Source organism: Sciurus carolinensis, chromosome 14 (assembly GCF_902686445.1).
Source record: "Sciurus carolinensis chromosome 14, mSciCar1.2, whole genome shotgun sequence".
Classification (NCBI taxonomy): Eukaryota; Metazoa; Chordata; class Mammalia; order Rodentia; family Sciuridae; genus Sciurus; species Sciurus carolinensis.
Window position 1 is genome coordinate 8,014,668 of NC_062226.1, and position 23,664 is coordinate 8,038,331.

Genomic DNA, 23,664 nt, shown 5'->3' on the forward strand with positions numbered 1-23,664 from the left:
AGCTGTTCTGGGCCCAGCCGAACACTGTTGGGCCTGCGTTTGCCTGAGCGTGCTCCTCAGAACCTTGCTCCTACCACGCACTTCTAGGAAAAGGAGTTCCTGAGTGGAGTCTGGGAAGTGCAGGTTCTGAGGTGTCACTGAAGGGGTCACAATGCCAATGAGCACAGTAAGGTCCTGGGAAGAGCCTGCTTGCCTTGTTTAACTGGTCTTTCCTGGCATGTGGCACAGAACCCTTCTTCCAAGGCACACCTGTGTGCCGGGATGCATTGTCCTGAGTTCCTCTCCACCCCTGCCCATGTCCAAACAGGACGACCTCCTCCAAGGACAGGAGGTAGACACAGCTTGCTTGTCACAACTTCTGGGGGCAGAAGGCAGCTGCCCTCTGGACTGACACTGCCACAACCTGAGACTGACCTAATTCACGGGTTTGTGGGACGTGAGAGCCCTGCCTGGGTTTCCTATTGCCTTCCCCTGCTCCTGGCCCACTGCCCTACAGTCCTTGCCAGATCAGACTCCCAGCTTGGCAACTCTGTCCCACCAGACCTGGGAGAACTCCCTGGTAAGGGAAGCAGACAAACACACAGACACACCGACCACGGAAGCATAGGCAAGCACAGGCACACTGAAAGGCAAGGGCCACCAGAGGGGGCACTGGTCTGTTGGTAGCAAAGATGGGGGTGTCCACCTTGCCTCCCCTGGGCACCAGGGGGATGGCTCTGTGACTAGAGCTCAACGCTGGCCTCAGCCCTACTTCTGTGTCCCCTGCCCCAGCCTCAGCAGCACAATTTCTGTCCCTTCCATTGATATGAGCACCTTTTCCGGCTGATGCTCAGTGATGCAATTGCATCCCTGAAGATCATAGTTTTGTCCTTCCTCTGGTTTCTCAGCATAAAGACAAGTACCCAAATAGCAACCCAGTGGCCCATCCAGCTGCCACCCAAAGCAGCTCTCTTTGCTTCGCCCTGCAGTATTCTGGCGAGTGGTTCTACCTGGGATAAGTGCTATGGTGGCAGCAGCTCAGCTGCCTCTTCTACCTGCCCACCACACTCAGGGCTACCAACTGGAAGAGGACAATCGGGGCTCTTCCTGAAGCCCATGAGGCTAAGAAGTAGAGGCTTCCCTGACTCTGGGGGATTTCTACAGTGAGGCACCTCTGGAGGGGTGAGGGGCCATTGGGTTTCCCGGAGCAAGTGCTACTGGGCGTGGCACAGTGACAGAGACAGACACAGAGCACACGCCGGGCCTGTGGCCCCTTGCCTGTGGTGTGCAGGCTGGAGCGCTTACCTAGGGAGAGTCCATTGGTGATGGCGGAGGAGGTGAGGGTGAGGCCCTTGCGGGGGCTGCGGGACTCTAGAACACTGTCATCCAGAAGGTGCCTGGCTTTCTCCGATGGGAATGTCGCACTTTTACTCTCAACTACACTCAACTGACACATCATACTGGAAATGGAAAGGAAGAAAGAAGGCAAAGCTCCTTATCTGCAGTGTAATGGCGGCTGCCCCTGCTCTGGGGACCGGAGCCCAGAGTATAGCTGCAGGAATAGGCTCCGCCCAGAGCTGCGGACAGTCTGGTCCTGTCTTCTCTCATGGCATGAACTTGGGCAAGTCACATCCTTTTCCAGAGCCTCAGTTTCTCCATCCATCCATAGGGACTAACATTGCTTGCCCTGCCCGTCTCCCAGGATGAAGATGAGGCTTGTGAGCGAGGCACATGAGGGAGGCACAGTGGGTGTGGCCAGCATGGCTGATCTGGAGTCATGTGCACTGGGTCCGGTCCTGACTCCAACACCTCCTCACTATTGCAAGGGACATCACCTTGTGACCCTCACTGGACTCGTTCTTACGGCATGCATAATAATAGTACAGGCCTGCGCGGTTCTCAGTGACTTCAGCCCCATGGGTGTGTGGCAGAGGATCCACCAAGGGGAAGGAAGCACCAGGGACCTAGAAAGCAACTCTCTCCACCCTCAGCCCGTGAGCTCCTCCAGGCCAGCCAGGGCTGGGCTGGGACTGGGCCTGAGTGATGGAGGAAGGAATGCAGGAAGGAAAGGCTGCAGGAGGGCAGGAAGGAGGAAACCGAAGGCAGGCAGGAAAGAAGGGAGGGAGGGAAGGATGGACCCATCTGACCAGGAGTCTGTGCCCAGTGCCCAGGGGACACAGGCATGGCTGTCCCCAGTCATGCTGAGGATCTACACATCCCCCAGCTGTACACCTCATAGGGCAGTAAGCTAGCAGGTTCACTGGGCTGGAGATAGACACCACTGGACACCCAACACTGCCCTGAGGACAGTTGCTGATGTCCACTGGGTCTGGGTTTCTGACTAAGTGAGTCACTGAGTTGGGGCATGTTTTCTGGAATCCCACAAAGTTGCCTCCCTGCATCCTTTCTCCACTTCATTAGCCCCAGAGCCTGGCATCCCTGTGAATGGCACACAGATGGTGCCACCATGGGCTCTTCCTGAACCCTCGCCAACCTCAGGGATCACCCAGCATTCCTTCAGCCCATGCCCACCAAAGCAGGCCAGTCTGAAGCCTGGGGGAGGGTTGTGCAGTCACCCACTTGTTGCCCAGGCTGTGGCTCTTCCTGTGTCTGGGGACTGGTGGCGTGGGCAGGCTGCCGGCCACAGACGCGTCAGGACAGGTGGGCCTCCGGCGGAACCTCGCTGAGCTGGAGCCTGTAGAGGGGCCTGTGAACAGAGCAGAGGGAGGACAATGGGGGTGGATGGGGTCCAGGCTCAGGTGTAGGAGACCCAGGTTTGGGGTGAGGACCTGGTCTGGCTGTCATACATGGGGCAAGGTCCACAAGAACTTGAACCTTGTAGCTTCTACAGATACTGACATTTCCTTCCCAATGTCATTGACTCCTAAGGCTGATAACCCACTGCCAGGATGGCCTGGGTCCCCCTGTGTACAGGTCCCACTGGATGTCTGATGTCTCAATTCTTGCTTCTAGGTGGCATCTTGAGAACAGGATCTGATAGACCAATGCATAATAACGGAACCAAGGGCACATGATTCCTAAAGCAAACTTTCTTAACCTTGACTTTGCAAAGCCAGAAGTCTAAGGAAGGCTTTGGAGTGTGGGGGACTGAAACTGCACCTAAGCTTCCATGCGTTTTATTAATGAGGGGATCCACGTCTGCAGGATGGATCTTTGAGGCCCTGGTTCTTACCCAGGGGAGGCGTCAGATCCATCTGGAGAGTGCGAGGGCCTTGCTTTCTGCACAAGCTCTGCAGTTGACCCTGAGGCACCCCTGGGGAAAGCCCTCCACTTGAAATGCTGGGACCCAGGCAGGCTCTGTGTAGGGGGAAACAGCTCATGCAGTCACTGAGGAGGAAGAAGAATGAAAACCATCCTGCTTTGTTTTGCTTTTGCACTATTGCTGGGGAAGAATTCAGAGGGTGGAACCGCCTTGTTTATCAGCAGCCGTGTGAGGATTACAGTCCCACTGCCTGAGTCACTCAGGCTCCCGCCCTGGTGCACAAAAGTGGTTTCTAAAGGTCAGGCTGCATTGCTCCTCCTTCTGAGGTTTACGTGGAAGCCCAGAGGCGCTGGCATGGAGCAGAAATGATAACGACGCCAACTGATTCGGCACTGCAACCTAGTACCATGCTGTGCCCCAGCCCTGCAGTACTGGACGTGGGCACACTGAGCAACTCCATTTTACAGAACAGAAAGTGGGGCTTACAGAGCTGCCACCTGCTGGAGGCAGGACTGAACCCAGGTGTGTGGCCCTCTTCCAGGGGCAGGGCACAATGCAGTGGCTCAAAACCCCAGCACTAGCCAGAACACATGGAAGGAGGCACAGAGAGACCATATGAGGGATCTGGGGAGCAGGTGACACTCTCCAGGGAATCTGGAATGGGTAACCAGCCGCTGAACTTAGGAAGGAAGGGGAGGGCCTGGTGCCTGTTGTGCACTAATTGAGAGTTGTCCATGTCCTGGCTCGCTGACTTGCTGGCTCCTCTGAAGTGGGTTCTTTTGTCATGGCCACTTTAGAGGGAGGATAAGAGGCACAATGGGGCCACAAAGCTGGAGGGTGCTGTAGCCTCCGTTGGTTGCCTAAGGCCTGCTCACTCTTGCCTGGCTCCTAACTGGGTCCTGCTGTGCACAGGGCTCCACAGACCGGACAGCCCCGCTGCTTATCTGATGTCCCAGTTTCTGCTTCCAGGTGGCGTCTTGAGAACAGAATCTGGTGGACCAATCCATAACAACAGAACCACAATAACCTCTGCATGTGGCTCCTGCTTGCTGGCTTGACTTCTCATTTTGAGTTCTCCAGAATCCCTGGACCTGCTTCCGTCTATTCTACTCAACTCTCGATTCCCTGTCCAGGACTAGACCCGGATGAGCCCCTCCCCTTTCTGCTCTGGAGTTGTGGGAGGCATGCCTGGCCTCAGATGTCCCTCAACCAGCTTGGGGGGGGGGGGCCCAGCGGAAGAGCCTGTGGCCTCCTGGGCCAGTGTCAGAGCTGATCTGCTCTCCCTGCTCTGGGTTGCAGCCACTCCTCCACCCCCTGCACTGTTGACCAACAGCCTGGGTCTGACGTGGAACCAGAAGAATTTCCATTCAGCTGGGACCCAGATGGGGGGCCTCTCTGCCAGTAAGTGACACCCTCTGCTACTGAAAGGCCTCACGTTCCTGTCCTGCTAAGCCTGGGGTGGCCCCCACGTGACAGTGCCAGGGTCACGTGTCTTCTGGTACTGTTGTTGAGTTGGGCAGCTGGCAAGTTTGCTTGTCCTGTTCTCAGGAAGAGGAAGGGGCAGGGTGGGGGTGGCATCAATGAGCTGGGGCTCTCCACTTCATAGCAGAGTGCAGTCCCCACTGCCTGGCCTGATATGGCATGGACAGCTGGAAAAACTGACCATGTGGCTTGACTATCTCAGAGGATTGCTCTATTTTTCCTCAGCATAATTTTTCCATGAATAATCTTTAAAGCTCTTTAAGTGGCTGTTTCTTTAGCAGTTTTATTGGAACATATGAGAACTGACAGTCTCTGTGGGGAAGGAGATATTATGTGTTGAAAAAAAAAGATCTGGTTTTCATTACATTTCTCTCAAGAAACCAAAACACTGTCCAAAAGACCACTCATTGATTAGAAAAGAAAAAAACCACAGGGCCTTCTAATAATGGCCTGGGAATGGTTAGGGTAAAGGATAAGGAATAGTGATGACAAAGGACTTGGGATCCAGAGGTGGCCAGGCCTGGGCTCCCACCTGTGTCTGTTATTCAGGCTGAGTGGTCTTGGGCAAGTCACCTCGCCCCTCCGAGCCTTCAGGCTACATCTGCAAAACAGGAATGGTGATCCTGTTCCTACAGCCTCCCGGGAGGGGTCAGCCACACAGTGTACCTGCCTCCCGCTGCCACAAATGTTTCCTGAGTCCTGACTAGGGGCTGCCTCTGGGTCAAGCACGGGAGCTACAGCATGGATTAGAAAGATTTTGTTCTGCCTTCGTGGATTGGCAGTCAAGTTAGGAAAGGTAACTGAACCCAGGAGAGACACCTGCTTTGACGGGAGAATAAGAATAATCAATGCAGCAGGGGCACCAACTACCCCAAGAGTGTAACACCACCGCAGAGATGGTGATGCTGCTCACTGCTAAGGTTTACTGGGCATCCACAAGGTGCCCCAAGCCATGACAAATGCTTGGTTCACAGCATTTATTTATTGCCACAACACTGTTGTGCAGGTACTATTATTACCTCAATTTGACAATGTGGAACCTGAGGATCAGAGGGTTTAGTAACCTACCCAGGTGAGCAGCTGGCAAGTGGGAGAGCCTGGCTGCTGCATTTGAGAACCCAGGGGAAAGATCAGAGAATTCTGGAAAATCCAACCCCCCAGCTGATGCAAGAAGAGCTCTGGTGTGAGCAGCAATGGAGGCAGAAGGAGCTGCATGTGCAGACTCAGGTGATAGTAGGCTGTGAGGAGCCTGGAGTTTCATGAGGGGCAGGTGCTCTGATGCCCTCAGATTCCCACCCTAGGAAGTGCCTGCGGGCTGGAGAGCCACTGGATGTGGCCAACTTGAAACTGCAGGTGTGGTGGAGAGGTGCGGCTGAGAGGTGTCCAGGAGGCAGCCAGGAGAGGTGTGGAGGGAAGGAACTCAGAGTTACCCTCCTGGAGTGGTGTCCTGCACTCAGGGGGAGGTTTGAGGGATGGTGAGCAGACTAGTGTGGGGTTGGTGTCCGGAGGCCACTGGCGGGCCACGCCGGGCTGCTCAGGAGCACGTGGGCTGGGCTGGGGCGCCTCTTTCCCACGGATTTCGAGCTGCCTCCGAGTGCTGCCCTGGGCCAGCCCTGTCCTATTCCAGTCTACTTGAAGGGGTGCTTTCCAAGTCTCGCACATCGGAAATTAATAGGAGGCAGCTGTGACAGAGGGGAAACTACTTAACTTGGAGTCACAAGACTTGGGTTCCAGTCCCGCCTCTGACCAGCTGAGTGGGAGGCTCAAGGCTGGCTCCTCCAAAGCGTGTCTTTCCTCATTGGAGGAGGCATGACAATGTGCCATTGGGAGCTCCTGCCAGCACCGTCCCAGCCTCTGGTGTGTAGGGTGGATTCTGCCCAAGTGAAGGCTCAGTGTCCTCTGTTTCCTGCCTGCCTATGTAGATAGTCCTGTTTCCAGGCTGAGGACTCAGGCCCTTTTGGGTCTGCTGGAGCCCTGTGGCTCGTGGGGATACTGGACACCTCTACATAGAAGTCTCTGAGCGGGTTTCATGGAGGGGTCTGAGAACTGGTCACTTTTACTTTCACATACCTTTTCTGTTTCTCAACCTGTGGCTCTCATGGGTCCTTATTGCAAGCCAAGATCTAGCTCACACACCACGCAGAAGGCCCTGGTTCATTTCCTCCTGAAAACGGCATCCAATCACCCCTCGACTGGGCTGAGGTTGTGACCTACTCTTCTCACAGACAGAAGGTGTAGACTCCCAGGCTACAGGGAGCCAGGGGACCCTGGTGCCTGTGAGCAGTAACTCCCAGCAGGAGAGTGTGACTGGGCAGAGTGGGCTTGAGTCTTGGCCCCGCTGCTTGACCTTGACATGACTGGCTCCCCAGCCCTTGAGCTTCTTGTGGAGAGGCCCTCCCCTATTCTGAAGAGAGAAAAGGTTTCCAGAGGAAGGAGCCTGTGAAGGGAGGGAGGCCCTACCCCTGTCCCTGGGCTGCTCTTTTCCTCATCAAGCAGAACTTGACATCTCCAACAGACCACTTGGGGCCCAAAATGTCTCTCCCTCGTGGGAGACCTAGGGGGCTCCTGGCGCCTTATCAGGCCTGAGGATGCCAATATGGCCACAGCCAGAGGACAGCAGTGGCCACAGGAGGGCTAGCTGTGTTCTCATGTCAGCCAGAACAAGGGTGGGTGTGGCCTCCGTGGACCAAGGGGGCCCTGTGAGGACAGCTGGCATGACACTGAGGGCTTGAGAGCATGCAAGTGAGAAGCAGGTGGTGGGATCTACTCTGAGGGGACACAGAAGGGGCTACAGAGGGGTCCCTGGAAAGAGTATGCATCTGTCTTGGCCAGGGACTGATAGTCTCTGGAACACTGGTGCGAGTTCCCAGGAGTGGCGGCGCAGATGCACTGACCACCACCTGGAAGGCACAGTGCCCGAAGGCAGCGGCACCCACTGCTCTGACCACGTCCCACCCTAGGCTGTAGTTAGCAAGTAGAGGGACAGGGGGAGAGGAAGCCACACTCTGCTGCTCTTTTGCTACGAGCACCTGGGCCTGAAGCACCCCAGTTAGGGTGAGACAAGAAGAGTTAACGCCAGTCGGGTTTGGAGTTCTAATTCCAATAGAACTAGCATCTGAAGACCAGGGAGGCAGCGAGTGACTCCAAGTGTGTGTAGGGAGGCAGGAGTGCCCCAGGGGGTATCCTGGACAGGTGCTTACTTGTACTGCACAGGTGCACAGGGCAACAGGGGCAGAGCCCTGACTGGTCTGGGGCCCTCACTCACACTCTGCCTTTCCCATGTGTTAGAGGTAGGTGACACACCTGTCCAGGTTCCTGGACTAACAATCTGCCACTTCTTTGACAAGTGAGGCTGGGCAAGCCCCTGGCATCTTTGCCTACAGAATGGCCCACATCACAGGGAGGTGTCAGGGGCACTGAGAGAGCACATGGCAGTGCTTGGGAGGATGGGGGTGGGGATGGAGCAGCAGCTTCCAGCCTGTTTCCCTCCTGTGGATTAGCTGGGTGCTGGCTTTAAAATGTCCACACAGTCGGTTACTGCATGAGTGGTAGGGTCTTCATCCCCTCTCCTTAGGCCTGAGCAGGCCTCATGGCTGGCCTGACTCACAGAGCAAGCTTGGCTTGTGAACTCTGCCAGGCAAGCTTCTTTATGCCCTTGTAGGACATTCACTCTGGGAGACAGCCAGCTGGCTCCAGTCTCAGAGTCTGATGTCTTAGCTGCTGCCATACTGTGAGGAAGCCCAGGCGCTGTGTTCTGCCACTGCTGCAGCCCCAGCCCCAGCAAGCACCAGGCATCAGAATAACGACGGCTCCAGGTGACCTCAGCCCCTCAGTCTGACTTTCTGACCCGCAGAATGTACATTTGTCATAAAGTGGTTGTTTTGTGACCCTGATGAGTACCTGAGTAAGGGCTGGGCAAGGGTCGTGGTCCCATGTGCAGTGCTGGCGGCTCTTCATGGGAGCCTGCCTGGGAGGGCTGAGGGCATTCCTGAGAGGCACAGTGCACAGGTGCTGTGCACAGGCTTCCCAGCACCTCCTCAGGGACTCCTCTAGTGACCCTGTGCTGAGTCTGCATGAGCATTCCTGTTTCCAGGAAAACCAAGGCTCAAAGGGATTAAACCAACTGCCTGGGGCCCCATAGCTCCCAGGTGCTGAGTCGGGCTCTGAACCTTGGTCTGCCTGGCACTAGGCTTTAAAACCAGGAGACAGAAAGGTGCATCAGAGAGTACCTGAAGTGCAGGTGCAGGGCATGGAGGCCAAGGTCAAGGCTCCCCTGCACTCCAGTCAGAGGACAAGTGTCCCTTGGGAAAACCAATTGGAGGTGGGGTCAATCTGGAAATGTCCTCACCAGTTCCAAGGTCATAAAAACATGCCTTGCCCTCTCTGGGGGGGCGGGGTCAGCATTCTGTGCAAATTTTTCTCTCCAGGAAGGTGTTAGTTCATTTATGTAAGCTAAACATTACATGTGGGAGAGCAAGGGTTTGAAAACGTGGCATTGCTGGCCTTTTCCTCCACAGACCTGGAAAGTGAGGTTTCTTCATCTCTTTTCTCAAGCCTATTTGTTGGAAGTGCATGACCGAACCCCAGGGCTAGGAAGTGGGGGACAGTCCTCTGTGGGGAGTAGGAGCTATCCAAGGAGCCAAAGGTAGGCTGTAGCTTGGAGATCACTTGTGAAGAAAATCGAAGTCCTAGAGAGGCTGCAACCATGGCTGCTATCAGTGCCAAGGTCAAGGCCTCCCAGTCTCTGAGGCAGAGTTGCTGTCTAGAGAAGGGTTGGAGAGTGCCCTGCCCCACTGCTGGCCATCTTGGTCTGCTCACAGTGGCCTCCTTTTGGTTCTGAACATGCCCGTCCTTGCCCTTGCTGGTGCTGCCTGTCTTCCCCACCAAGCATGAGTACAGGGTGGGGGCAGGGTCTTGCCTTGCTGTTGCTGGGCATCTGGCTCACAGCAAGGGCTTGGCCCATGCAAGCCCATAGCGTGTCTTGAATGAATGAATGAGCACATCTTGGGGTCTTTCCTTGGCAGGTCTTTTCCTGACTGCTGGAAAGAGCCCCAATGGAGCCTAACCCCCCTCCTGAGGAACTGAGGGAGCCTACGTTCCTCCCATTCCTGGGACTGCATGAGGCACATTCCAGTTCCTGAGTCTGGTCGGGCTCCTGCCACGTGGCTCAGTCTAACTGCCAGACCCAGAGAGGCCTCCCTGGAGCTGCCCTTCTGGTCCTGCCCTCTGCAGGATCCCCTATCTCCCCCCGGCTGCAGCAGCACCCTCCTCCTTGCCCTTGGAGGCTGCAAGCGGGGAGCTGGGGTCACTGAGTGTGCTTCGGCCTTTAGACACTCCCCAGCCCTCTGGTGATCAACACAAACCAGGGATTAGGAAGACTGGTGGAAAACACTCCTGTGTGCCGGGCTCACTCCACTCAATTGAAACTTGCCAGCATCAGCACTTCCCTGGAAGGCTGTGCAAAGTCAGCGGTCGGCCCATGCTGGAGCTGCCTCCAGGACTGGGTGCCAGGAGCTCCAGGGCCAGGCTGAGGGGTGAGGCAGGTGACTGAGGCATCTACCCAGGGCCCCTCTGTCCTGGGCAGGAGGAGTTTCACACTGGGCCCTTCCATCAAGAGGCTTTTAGTCTAGTGGGGAAAATAGATATGGGACAAAGGAGCCCAGGGATGACTGGAGGGATGTGTGGTGCAGGAGAGGCAGGGCGCTGGCAGGAGGGTGCAGCACGAGGCTCAGGGCCAGGCATAAGGATTCTAGGCTGGGCTGGGGAGATAGCTCAGCTGGTAGAGTGCTTGCCTCGCAAGCACAAGGCCCTGAGTTCGATCCCCAGTACCGCAAAAAAAAGAAAAAAGGATTCTAGGCTTTGCAGGCCACAGGGGCTTTGTCCCCCGCTCAACTCTGCCATTGAAAGTAGATGGGCAATCTGTCAAGGGGTAGGTGTGGCTGTGCATCCTCCTATGCAAAAATTGGGTGGGCTGGCTTTGGCCCAGAGCTTGCTGGCCCCTGTGAGATGGCACCTGACCAAGCCCACGTCCAAAGCTGGAGGTGGCACGGCACCAGGCAGCAGCTTGCCACCCCTTCCCAAATACTGCACGTCAGACTACATTGGATGGCTTCCAAACAGCATCCTAACATTCCTGGGATGATGGTTTTATTATCTCATTTTATAGGTAAGGAAACAGACCCAGAGGGGTGAAGTCACTTATCTAAGACTGCAATGGCCTAGAATGCAGGTTGGTATGATCCAGAGCTCAAACCAGGAAAAGGAAGTGCACCTGGACCCCCACCCTGACCTCTCCCTGGGCAGCAGTGGAGATCAGCCCTGGTCACTGAGAGTTGGCTGGACTGAGATTAGAAGGTAACACGAAAATGACAGTGAAGCTGCCAACACCTGAGGCACTGCCACACGTGGTGGCACAGGCACGTGATACTCTACGGGCCCAACTTACCAGGAATTGTGGCAGCCCTACACGGTGTACCATCTCAGCACCACTCTGTGGGAGAGGCTGCTGAGGGCCAGAGAAGCCACATGTCAAGCTGGGAAAAGGCAGAGCTGGGGCTTGGGCCTCATCACCAGGAATGTGTGTGGGTGTGTGCGTTCCCCAATGGGTGAACAAATCCAGTGCTCCCAGGAGGATGAGCCACCTGGACCCAGTGATACCAAATACCCTAGGCATCCAGTGCACCCCTCAGGGGCACTGAACCCTGAACCCATGTGCAGCCCCAGTGGTAAAAGTCTGGGTGGCCTGGAGAAGACCCTGGGTCTTTCTGTTCCTCATGCATAATTCCAACTTGGGGCTCTACTTTTCCCTTTCTTGGGGCTGTTCACACCTAGGATCCTTCAGGGAGCCTCTGCACAGGGTGTCCCATATGGTCAGGAGCCTGGCATGGGAGGCTGTGAGTGGGGACAGTTGTCTGCCGCACTCCAAACTCAGCTGTGTCCTTTGTCTCCACAGGCAAGGCCACCTTCAGGCCATCAGGGCTCATCCCACCTGGGTAGCTACATTACCTGCAAGATCTTCCTTGGATGAAACTAGTCTTGGAGAGCTGCTTCCTGGTTCAATTCTGAGTGACAGTCTGTAAACAAAGATTTTCACAAAATCAGACGTGCCCTGGCTTCTGAGAGGGGGAATAGAGTATATGTACATTTGGGGTTGGGAGATGGGATGTCTGTGAGGGGCCATGGTAGCTGTGGAATCCAGGCTCCTGATCACAGCTGCATACATTTCATAAAGGAGGAAACTGAGGAGCGATGGGGCTAAGTAGCTTCCTTTCCCAAGTCCACAGGGCCAGCAGTGGCAGAGCAGCGCAGGGATGCTCTGACATGCATGAAGGTTCCATGGGCCACAGCTGGCAACCTGAGTACCCTTTCTGGAGTGGAGCCAGCCCCCAGTGAGATAAGGAAACCCCAAGTCCACATAACAAACTGAATGCTTGCTTACTGTCTCCAGGGAGGTGGTGCCTCTGACTCCCCCAGGCTATAGTGGGGGAAATCCAGGACCCCTGGGCTCCCGGCCAGCAAGAGGGGAACCAGTCCCTCTGTACAAAGGAGGAGGGTCAGGCGCCTCCCTGCTGTAGCAGAGGCATGGGACATTCAGAAAGTCTCCTGAATGGAAGCAAGAAGAAAAGAAATGGCCTAGCAACACCACAAAGAAGGAAAGAGAAAGGGAGGCAGTGCTGCCCTGGCCTGACCAGGAGCACAGGAAATCCCCCTGGGTTCTGTCAGTGGAGGGAGGGCTTATTAAGAAGACGGCTGAACAGAATAAAATCTGAAAAGTGAGATGATGAAACAAAGGAATAGGATGGAACAGGAGACTGTGGGCTGTGGGGACCAAATGGAAAACTAACTGAAACAAGAGTGTGCTGGCCGAACCTCTAAGCGGAAACAGGTCACCTGGGGACCACTGAAGACTGAGGAGGAGATCGAAGCCCTCAGAGAGGAGTTGAGGACGAGGAGGGCAAAGAGCATGAAACACATGGCTCCCTGCAAGACAGAAGTCAAAAAATGATACAGAAGAGGAAGTCCAAAGGAGCAGAGAAGCCCTGCGTGCCCAGGAGACTCTGTGCTCTGAGGCTGTACCCTATAGGGCTTTGGTGTTTCATGGGGTTCTTCAACCCCAGGCAGACAAAACATGGAATTGCTCGAGACTTTTCTCTACAGCAGCACTCAAAGCCAGGAAGCCACGCGCAAGGTCTGCAGATCTAGGGGAGAGCAGAGCCCCCAGAGCACGCAGACATTGCCATGGAGGACTCAGGGAGTGCAGGAGCCATGAGGCCGGGGAGGGGCCTGCTTCTTGATGACATTCAGCTAAGTAAGGGATCATTTTTAAAATAAAGACTCCAGGAACAGAGACAATGCAGAGGAACAACAGGTGGTAAGAATTGAATCCATTTAAAAATATGAAACAGTAGGAATTATGATTCCTGAACATGATGTTTATGTTATAGACTTGGACTATGTGGTCCAATAATAACACAACTAACAAAAATCTGGAAGGTGGTGGAGGTGAGGGAGGGAACAGTGCTCAGTTTAATCTTTCAAAACCAGAGCCAACTGGTACTGGCCTCAGTAGAACCCAGATACAAGAAGACTCACTGATTCAGCCTCTTCATGCTTTCTCTGACTCCTTTAAAGAATCTAGGGAGGCTCATTTGGGAAATAATGTCCCTTGTAAAAGAAATACTTATTTAGAGAGCAGAGATTCCTGACTTGTATTTTAGTTCCTTTTTCTGATTGAATTAAAATAAACTTAATACTTTGATTAAAAATAGTAAGAGAGGTATGATCCTATTTTAATAAATTCCATCCTTGCATCTATCCATTGGTCTATCCTTCTTCTTGTAGATGTAAATTTTCCACACAGAGAAAAATGTCCAGAATGATGTTTACTTAATGCTAAAAGTTATGCTTTCTAGGTGATAGGAATTTGGGTAATCAAAAAATCAGTAAAAGAGACAAAAGACTGAGAAAGACAAAGCACTGACTGGGCCTCCTGGTGCACTTCTCAAAGCAGATAGGAAGTGTTAGGCAAGTAGTGTCACCAATGTCCTAACTGAGGGTGAGAAGCCAGTCTGCCTGGGCGGGGGAGCGGGCCATGGAGGGTGGGCCCCCAGCAGAATCACAGGCCCTGCCTGCCTCTTTCTACTCAAGCCAGGACCTCCCTGGGAAGGGAGCCCGCAGTGGTGGCTGGTCGGGGCCAAAATGTAGCCTTCCCTGCTGGGCTTGCCCATTTGGCCACAACAAAGGGCCTTTGTAAACCTCAGGCTCACTGTCCTTTAGCATCAAGTGTTGAGGGTGCTCTTCGACCTTCAGAAAAGAGGGAGTAATCACTCATAATCTGCAGCCTGTCCAGGGATTGTCTCATGGTCACAAGTATTTATAGACCATTTTTCTCCTTAAAGCATATTAGCGTTAATGAAAAACTACTGTCTCTTTAAATTGAAAGTCTGGCGCATGAATGGAAAATATTACCCAGAACCTAAGCAGGAATAGTCTCGGCTGCAGGGCACTCTTTTCAGGAACAGCAAATGCTCTGTGAATAAAGCAAGCTTGATTGTGAGGAACTGTAGTTTTAATGGTAATCTCTGGCCTTTATTTATTCTTGTTGCCATTATGTAATAGATCACAATTTCGCATTATTTTTAATTTTGACAAATTATTTTATAAGAACAACTAAGATGTTATGTCTATGATGTTAGAACCACATAGGGGAGCTCTGAAAGAAGACAAATCTCCAGACCACATCCAGATAACCATCTGGATGGTTATCAAGTGATCAGGGCAGGTCTGATTTACAGCCAGGATAGCAAACCACTCCTGCAGAGCTGGCCAGGTGGGGCGCTGCTGAGCAGCCACCTCAGATCCCTGGGTGTGACTCAGAGGCCATGGCTCTCTACAGTTTTCACTGGCTTAGATGAATACCAACTAATCAGGAAGATCAAATTTGTAGACACAAAACTGGAAGAGAGAGAGAAAAAAATTCATACTAGATAACAAAATTCAAAGGAATCATGGTACACTGGAAGGAACCAGTAAGATAAAATTTAAAATAAAACCTGTAAAATTGACATTTAGGTATCAAATGATCAATTGCATGATGACTGAGACTGGCTTTGTATCAGGTTACATGAAAAATAACTAAGGCTCATAGTTGACATCAAACTCAAAATGAGCCAAAAGGATGCCCAACCAATATGGCAGAGTTGACACCAAAAGTCCGCCTTCTCCCTCCAAAGACAGAAGTGCTGGATATACTCCCAGGTGTCTCCAGTGAAGAAAGAACTGAGAACCAGAGCATGGTGAGTGGACGATGAGTCACAGGACCTGTAGTGATCTTTCTGAGAAGGGGGTCTACCCACAGGGGCTGCGCAGGGATGGTGCTGGGGTTCACTCTCACGCCCCCCAGGCTGCACAGGAAAGCCATGCTCAGAAGGGAATGCAACAGCTCAGACCATGGGGCCTGAGGCGCTAGGGCTATGCAGGTGGCACTGCTGTGGGGTCATAGGGCATGCAGTGCTGTGGGTGCTGGGGCATGGGGGCCTGTCACTCATTGGTCCCAGTAAGGGCTGGATCACCCCCAAGGACCTGAATGCTAGGGTCAACAGCAGCTGGTAGGCCTGACTCAGGAGTGGGTGGGGACTCACTTGTAGTTGTCATCTTCCACAAACTTCTGGAGCTCTTCAATGTAGCGTACTGATTTCAGGTACTTCTGCACGTGGGGCAGTGTTGTGAGGTGATCTGCAAAAGGCGGACAAAACCCAGAGGCCTCAGTCTCTCCCATCTCCAGGCCCAAAGGAGAAGCACAGGAATTTCTATTTAGACACTTCTTGGCTACTGAGGCTCATTCCCTGAGGCCCTCAGTGTCAGATTCTGTGCTAGGCACAGAGGAGTGGTCAGACCTGGGTTCTGCTCTTGAAGAGTGACCCCAAAGGTGTGGGCCACAGACAACACCCTCCAAGGCCACCATAGTTCTCTGACCAGGAAAGAGAATCTGAGGCCTCCACTAGAGCTCAGGGTTGGGAAAAGAGGGTGTCCTGGCCTCCAGAACAGACCAGAAACAGCTGTCTGTGTCCCCTGCAGGTGTCCACTGGGACAATCAGGTGAACCTCCCATGCCTGCCCACTGCCTGTGTGACAGGAATGCAGGAATCACTGATCTGTGTGCACGAGCCCGACCCAGATGATGGCCCATGGCTTTAGCTGCTGCAGCCTGGGAAGGAAAGGAGGGGTCCTGTGTCTGAGCACCTGTCTGAACTGGGCTGGGCTTCAGGTGACTCACAGGCATCTTCTATCTTAACCTTCACTCAGCCTCACATAGGAGAAATAATAATCCTGTGTCATGGAGGATGAACCTGGACAACTGAGAAGTGGCAGAGTCAGGGTGGACCCAGGACAGCTGAGGCTGTGCCACACTGCACTGCCTCTCTTTCTTGGAGTGATTGATGCCAGTCACTGCCCTCCTGCTGAGGGGGCCATGGGGTGGGACAGACACATTAAGTGGCAGGAGCCAGGGAAGCCGTGAAGAGGATGGGTGGGGAGGACCCTTGTTTTCTGGGCAGTGTCCAGGTGCTGTGGGAGCCCTTGAAGGCCCTGCCCCTTGGCTGCCAGATTCTGAAGGTCTTTTTGTTTCTCTAGTCTCTGTTCTTGTCTGTGAAATGTGGATAATGACACCTGCTCCATGAGCTGATGACGGGTGTCAGGTGAGGCCAACAGTGACAGGGGTCTGCACTCCCTGCGCTCGGCGGAAACCCAAGGTCTGTGTCCAGGGTGTGGCTCATGTCATGGCCCCACTTTCACACTTGAACAAACCGTAGAGAGGAGAAAGTGACTTTTCAAGGGTTAGCTCTGAGACTTGAACTGAGTCGTCTGACCTGAAGTCTGTGTCTGTGACAGCTCTGTTGGCCAGGGTGACTGGGGGCTCTGGGACAAGGGAGGCCCCTGTGCAGAGAACACAAGTGCCTGTCAGAGGAAGGCTGACCTGGACAGTGGTCTTTGAAGGTCAAACCCATGTAGAAAGGATCTAGCACATATCTGAAGCTTGAGATATTAAAATGAAGAGCTTTGTTGGACTACCTGGTTTCTGAAGTTTTCTTACTCCAGAAGAAATCTGATGTTGGACCCAAATTTCAATAATGCAAGATTTCAAAATCTCAACAAACAAGGTTACTAACCATAGCTGCAGGAAACTTGTAAATCAGCAATTATTCGGAGAATATTGTTCATCTGATTAGATCTTTGTTCATTTTCCATGATGCTGCCTGAGGCAGGATATGCAGAATCGATGTAGATTAAATCCAGAAGATAGATCCCTAAAATTAAAGAAGATATTGAATTGTGGTAGGAGTTTACTACTGATCAGAACAAAAGAGCATAAAATAGCCCTGCTCTGCAAGGAGGAGGGAAGGGTGGCTTTCGGAGACCGGAGATCCTGTCTGGGTTGCAGTTCCAATCCTGACCCCAACTCCTCATTTTTCATGCAGACTGTAAATTGAACATCTGAGCAACATCCAAAATGAATGCTGGCAGATTTTGACATTTCTTGTTCATACTTTTTCCAACAATAAAGCTCTTTACTTATAACCCAAATTGAAAATAACAGGACATGAGATGAATACTTGTTTTTCACCAACCAGTGTAGCTTATTTAATAGGTTGAAACTGTCATGTTGAGGAGGACATCCGTTTGGGCTGTTATAGTTTGGATCTGGAGCATCTCTCAAAGGTTCATGTATGGAAAGCTCCAGAGGTGGAGATTTAGGGAAGTGACTGGATCATGAGGGCTCTAACCTTAAGAATGGATTAATCCACTGAAGGATTCATGGCTAAATGAGCTACTGGGTGGTGGTGGAGATGAGGAGGTGGAACCTAGTTGGAAGCAGTGGGTCCTTGGAGGCATGCCTTTGGAGACTGTATCTCGTCTCTCCCATTCCTTGTCTCTCACTCCACCTTCCAGTCACCATGAGGTGAGCAGCTATGCTCTGCTACTCCCTTCTGCCATGATACTCTGCCTCACCACAGGCCCAGAAAAAAATGGAGCCGCCAACCATGAACTGAAACCTCTGAAACAAGGAGCCAAAATAACTCCTTCCTTCTTTAAGTTGTTTATCTCAGGTACTTTTTCAAAGCAACAAAAAGCTTACTAACACAGGCTGAATTCTCTTCACTTTTTCACTTAAGCGTAAGTTTGTCCATATAATATGCATGCATGCACACACATATATAATCATAAATTAACTAGAGAACAAAAGAAGAGATTAAAAATGGAAAAGTTCTCAGTACAAAGACAGAGAATTCTCCTGAGGATGCTTAAAATAAGGTGTGATATAAGTACAAGGCCTTAACAGTCCAGTAAAGAGCTGGGGGAATTCAGGTTGCCAATTTGTATGCATATATGATATAGTAGTATAGTAACAAAATTAGCAATCTTGTTTTTATATAGTTCTTTTCAAATACCCATAGATTACCATAGATTACTTAAAACATTTTTGTTTATACTAGGTTATGAAGAAAGGTTCAATTAGTTCTAAAAAGTAAATACCATATTATTCACATTCTTTGACCTTACTATAACATATCTAGGATTTAAATACTAAAAAATTCTAACCATTTGAAAACACACACACACACACACACACACACACACACACACTCACAAGTAACTCCTAGGTCACAGAAAACACAATCTAAAATTTAAAAAAATCTGTTTGAAAATGAAAACAGTAACACTACATATCAAAAGTATGATTCTGGTCAAAGTGGTAATTTTATAGTCTTAAAAGTTTACTATTAAATGACTAAGAATTATTACAAATACAGAAAATTAAACTGGTGATTTAGAGTTTGGTATGGATGGGTGAGCACTGCACTAAGAATTATATGCTTCTTATCTTATTTGTCCTCCTAACACCCATTTTTTGAGGAGGAAAGAAAACTCAGAGAGGATGTGTAACTTGCTGGAGGTCACCCAGCTGGTAAGAGCTGGAGATAGGAGTCGAACCCAAGCCTGTCTCCTCTGGAGTACACGCTTCCTGCCGCCACAGTGGACCACTGGTGCTGGATACCATGACTCATTCGTCTACTTTTAAAATAGCTACACATTGTTACGGGAAACCATTAAATCACAGAAACACATGCTAGCACTTCTCATAGGAGTCATTTCTACTTCCTTTCTTTCTGGTGGTACTATGCTTCCAAAATTTTAATAATTAGAAATAATTTCCCTTGTACAGAAGCTCTAAGCCTGGTAGGTTTGAATCCATGGATTTATTCTTCCTCTTAACTTTGTTTTTCCTCTCTCCTCTTAAAAATGTAACTCAGTTACCTCCCCAAGGACTCGGCAATGGCAATCCTGAAAATCCCATTATTGCCTCAACCACAACAGAAAGCATCCCCAGAACTGAGGAGCGGGCGGAGGGATGTGGGCCACGAGGCAGCGTGACTGAGACGCAGCACACAGATGTCAGCCTGCCTGACTCAGAGGGGCTGGGCAAACCTCAGCCCAGAGCAGGATAAGGGCAGAGGGGACTTCTGCTTCTGGGGTCTATTGCAAGACAGAACTGTCCCCTCCTTGTTGCATCAACTCTGGGAAGAAGGAGGAGACAACTAAAGCTCAGGGGTGAAGGTGCCTACCCCCGGGGCCTCACAGCAAGTGTGCTGGGACTTGCACCAGGTCTGTCTGGCTGCAGCGCCAGCCCCAGCCCCTCCTTGCACCCTGGGAGTGGGGGGCTCGCTATTGCCTGAGAGTAGCATGTTCATGGTTCCCCCCCAGGAAGCACGCATACTCTAGCTCCTGCCTGCTCCTCAGGCCACAGTGTGCTGAGAGGATGGGGTGACGCCCCCAAAGGAGGTCCCTGGCTCCAGTGACCTGGGGCAACCTGCCCCTGGGGATGCCTGGACAGAGCCTCTGCATAGACAGTCTTTCACTTCTGCAACCAAAATGGCCACAGAAGCAGCAAATCTTCTGTAGCTAACAAAGTTTTCAGGGAAACCTTTTCTGTGTCATATTAGTCCATATTAGGAAATACTTATACACCCGAAGCATAAGGAAATCATAAGAATAACTACCTCCAGCTGGCACTGGGCCAAGTGCTGGGCTAATGCCTCTGTCTGTTAGTGCTCACCACAGCTCCAGTCGGAGACGTGATTGTATCACCCGTGTACTTAAGGCCTGACTCCCCACCAGCCTAAACCCTGAGAATGGGCGGTGTGTCCTGTTCCTCGAGCTCAGTCCCTGGTGTCTGGAACAGAGCATAGAGGAGCTGGTGGTAAACACCAGCTGAAGAAGGGAACGCCAGAATGAAGGCATATTTTATTCAACCCAGACAATAACTACGAAGCACATGTTGTTCTGTCGCTGAAGAGACACCGAGAGTCAAGTGACCATGATGATAGCTGGTGTTTGCTGAGCACTCACTATGCCCCCCTAGGTCCTAAACTACTGGCTTTGGCCAGATTACTAATCTACAAGAACAACACTGTGGCAGGAGGTCTCATCCCTGTCATATGGAGGAAGGAAGTGGAGCTGAGAGGTTGTGTTGCTTGCCTGAGGTCACACAGTGGGAGAGTGGCAGAGGCAGGATTTGCACACAAGTCTGTCCAGGCTGCGTACTGTCAGTCCTTCTTTTCCTTCAGCCAGATCCTCCAATGCCTGGTAAGATGGGGACATAGCTGAAGCTGGGGGGCAGCAGGCAATGGCTCTTCTTTGCCTGATTTCTCCTTTGGGGCCCACTCTCTCCTGGAGGGCTCATAAAGAGACTGTGGCTCTCTCTCCCTGCCATACCAACCACCGCCTACTCCCAACTCCCCTGGTGCCCACTGGGGCATATCTGTCCCAGGTCCCATCACCAGTGGCCCACCAGACTTGGGGGCTCTGCCAGATCTGCAGCATGACAGGTAGATGCGAGTGTGGGGCTCAGAGGCAGACCTGGGGCCCTGCCTCTGCCACTGCTAGAGTGAAGGTGGCCTCAGGTGAGGCTCTCTGCCTCCAGGGGCCTCAGTTCCCTTGACTGTGAAAGTGGGTAATAACTGTGACTGAAGGGAGACTCCTGGCCCAGGGCCTGGACCATTGAAGTGGCCCAAAAGCTAAGCTGGGACCTTGTGAAGTCCCACTGGGAAAACCAGCAGGATGTTTGAGACAGAAACACCCAGCTGCATTTGCCATAACCATGCATGGTGCCCAGATGCTGGTCACACAAGGCCACCCCCAGCTGGACTATGCTGGGAGCTTCCATCTAGAGGGGACAGCACAGCTGGACATCACAGTTCCTATTCCTATTTAGACAGTTACTGAAGCAGATGACACTGTGCTGTTGGCCCATGAAGATGGGCAGTAACTGGACCAGCCACTGGCTTTGGCTGCTGCAGGGTTGAGCAATGCCAGGGACTAGGCTGGAAGGGGAGGTGTGGACACTTCAGGGGAAGCAGCTGCAACAGTCCCAGCCACTGTCTGCTACCGGGAGGATGTGCACTGCTTATCTCATGTCCTTTTGCAGCAATCCTGACCAGCAGGTATTCTCATTCTCCCATTTTACAGGTTAGAAACTGAGGCTTAGGAAGAAAAACGACAGGCCAAGATCACACAGCTTGCAAGTGTGAGTCAGGCCTATTGGACTTCAAAGGCTTGGGACAGAGAGCAGTGCTAGGGGCTGGGGGCTGAGAGGCTCAGGGACAAGGGTCCTGGCCACAGAGCTGGAAGTGTGAGGAAGCCCACTGTGGCCTGCCTCCTGAGGACACTGCTGGCAGCTGGCACCAGCCCCATCCCATGCCCACCCGCAGACTGGCCCTCCCCTGTCGGGGGCAATGCCCCAGACCACACATCTGCTCTGCTGCTCCTTGGTGCCCCACACAGGGCCTGGTGACACTGCTGTGGCTGCCACACGAGTGCCAGCCAGACTGCTGTGGTGGGGCAAGGACCCCCAGGGTCGGGAGTCGGCAGCCCTCAGCTGGCTGTGCTGTGGAGCCTTAGCTGAGGCTGGGCTGGCCTCAGCATGAGGGGTGGGTGGCCACCCCTGCTTCCTGACCTGAATCCAGGCTCCCTTCAGAGGCATCCACAAGATGATCCAGCCCCAAGGAGGGAGCTCGAGGACAAAGGAGGCGCTCTCCTGAACAGACCCCTGCTCTGAGGCAGAGGGACACCCATGTTCAGTGGCGCAGAGCCCTCTACAAGGCCAGGCACTCGCAGCCTCCCTGAGCCAAAGCCCGCGGCTGGCCTGGGGCTCCTGCAGGCCCAGGGACTCACTACGCCCTTGTTCTCCCATCACCGCCCCGTCTCGCTTCCAGCCCGAGTCTGGTTTTGGTTTTTCTCATACGGCTTTCTTTTCAATAAGGAAAATTCTGCTGTGTTGAGGGGAAAAAAAACCTTTGCGGTATAAAATGTGCCACATTTCCATCTCAAGTGTTCTATTTTCTCTCTCTCATTTTCAAAGTTTGAGATGAAAGACTTTTTCCCATATTCTCCCACTCTGCCTTGTGAAGCCCACTCTCAGACTTCAGAGATGAGGCGTGTTGGCACTCAGAACTGCACTGTGTGGTTCGATCACATCAACTGTCCCCAGAAGTTCCCAATGAAATAACAGCAGCTGCTCATTAGGGTTTGTGGTTTTTTTTTTTTTTTTTTCTGAGAGAGCACAAAGCAATTCCATTTTCTGCAGGCAGCCCTGGCTCCCTGAGAAGATAGAGAAGACTATGTGTATTAATTAGTGCCTGCTAATTAATATCAAGCATGTAAAACAGCGGCTTCAGAACAGATCCTCATTTAAAGAACATCCCTATGGGAAGTCCGTGGGCTGCTTGCTGTCATGGAGACATGCTTCCTGGTCTGCAGGAAAGGGGCAGGCAGGCCCCAGCAGTCACATGGCAGGCGGTGAGAAGCCGTGTTTTCTGCAGGAGCACATGGCTTCATTTATGTTTTGGTGTCGTGGCTCATGAATCACAAAGTCATGTGGACAAAGTCCTGCAGCCTGGACAGTATCCTGGGGTCCAGAGGAGCCAAGTCTCCTCCAGGCTCCCCAAGGTGAAATGAGGACACAGCTAAGACCCCTGTGCACCCTGGAGGTCACCTGTGGAAGTGCAAGGAACTAACTAACCTATTATCTCCAACTGTCCCTGGAGAGCTGGGATGGCAAGGCATGTGCTGGGGTTCTGATCAGCAGAAATAAAAGGGGTGAGGAGAGGCACTAGTCTGTATTGCTATTGGCCTTGTTTTGTGATAGACCCTGTGCTACATGTACCATCTCATTTAAATCTCTAGCAATTTTATTGGCAAAAGAAAAGAAATGGTCACTTTTGTCTAGGCAATATTCACTCCCTAATTCATCTGGAAACAGCCCTCAGTTTTCTTTTGGGGGAAATCCTACCTCCCACACTCATAATCCATGTGGTTTTGGTGGGTCTGGAGCAATTTCACTCCTTCCTTTGCCCCAGGGATAAAAACAACTTCTAAAAAAAAATAATAATTTGGTAAAGAGAAAACCTTCACCAAATAACTCAGAGATGAAAGAAGAAATTAAAATCACTAACTATCCACACATGATGTAATCAAAACCTTATAACTGTACCAAGAGAAAAGTCCATACTTTAGAAAGAAAAAAATGCATGGTCTTAGTATTCATCATAAAGAATTACAATTTATTATACAGAAAATAATAAAACACAGCAAAAACGAGAACACAAATATAAAAGCAGAAATAATTAATTTTTAAAAATCAAAAGTCCAGCAGAGTATTAAAAAAAAATGAAAGTTGGTTCTTTGAAAGAAATGGATAGAGAATCTTTTGGTATGAATAATAGAGAGAGAAAAAAAGAAAGAAAACACAGAAGTACAATGTTAGGGGTGAGAGAAGGGGCTATGACTGCATGCATGGAGGAGATATTAAAATAATTGTAATTTTATGGCAACACAGTTGGAAATCTAGATGACAAGGTTGCTTATTAGGGAAATCTACTTTTCTCCCAAATTGTCTCAAGAAGAGGCAAAAACTTCTGCTAA

The 23,664-nt window shown here is 51.7% G+C and overlaps 1 protein-coding gene and 1 long non-coding RNA gene across 10 annotated transcripts in view; one reads left to right on the top strand and one right to left on the bottom strand.

The window, feature by feature from the left end:
* The window catches only part of Ralgps1 (Ral GEF with PH domain and SH3 binding motif 1), a 245,413-nt gene that overhangs the window by 23,304 nt on the left and 198,445 nt on the right, over positions 1-23,664 (bottom strand). For 6 of the 9 annotated variants that reach the window (XM_047523694.1, XM_047523692.1, XM_047523688.1 and 3 more), the window contains 5 exons: positions 16,851-16,988; positions 15,325-15,418; positions 11,690-11,757; positions 2,560-2,686; positions 1,285-1,439 (listed from right to left, as the gene is read on the bottom strand). In XM_047523694.1, coding sequence (XP_047379650.1) covers positions 1,285-1,439; positions 2,560-2,686; positions 11,690-11,757; positions 15,325-15,418; positions 16,851-16,988 — 582 coding nt within the window. The remainder of the gene's footprint in view (positions 1-1,284; positions 1,440-2,559; positions 2,687-11,689; positions 11,758-15,324; positions 15,419-16,850; positions 16,989-23,664) is intronic. The other 3 variants (XM_047523697.1, XM_047523696.1, XM_047523695.1) reach the window with 1 other exon arrangement.
* Positions 4,144-13,379, top strand: LOC124963954 (uncharacterized). Its single transcript, XR_007104850.1, has 3 exons — positions 4,144-4,603; positions 10,851-11,038; positions 11,637-13,379. It is a non-coding gene; the product is annotated as an uncharacterized LOC124963954 (long non-coding RNA).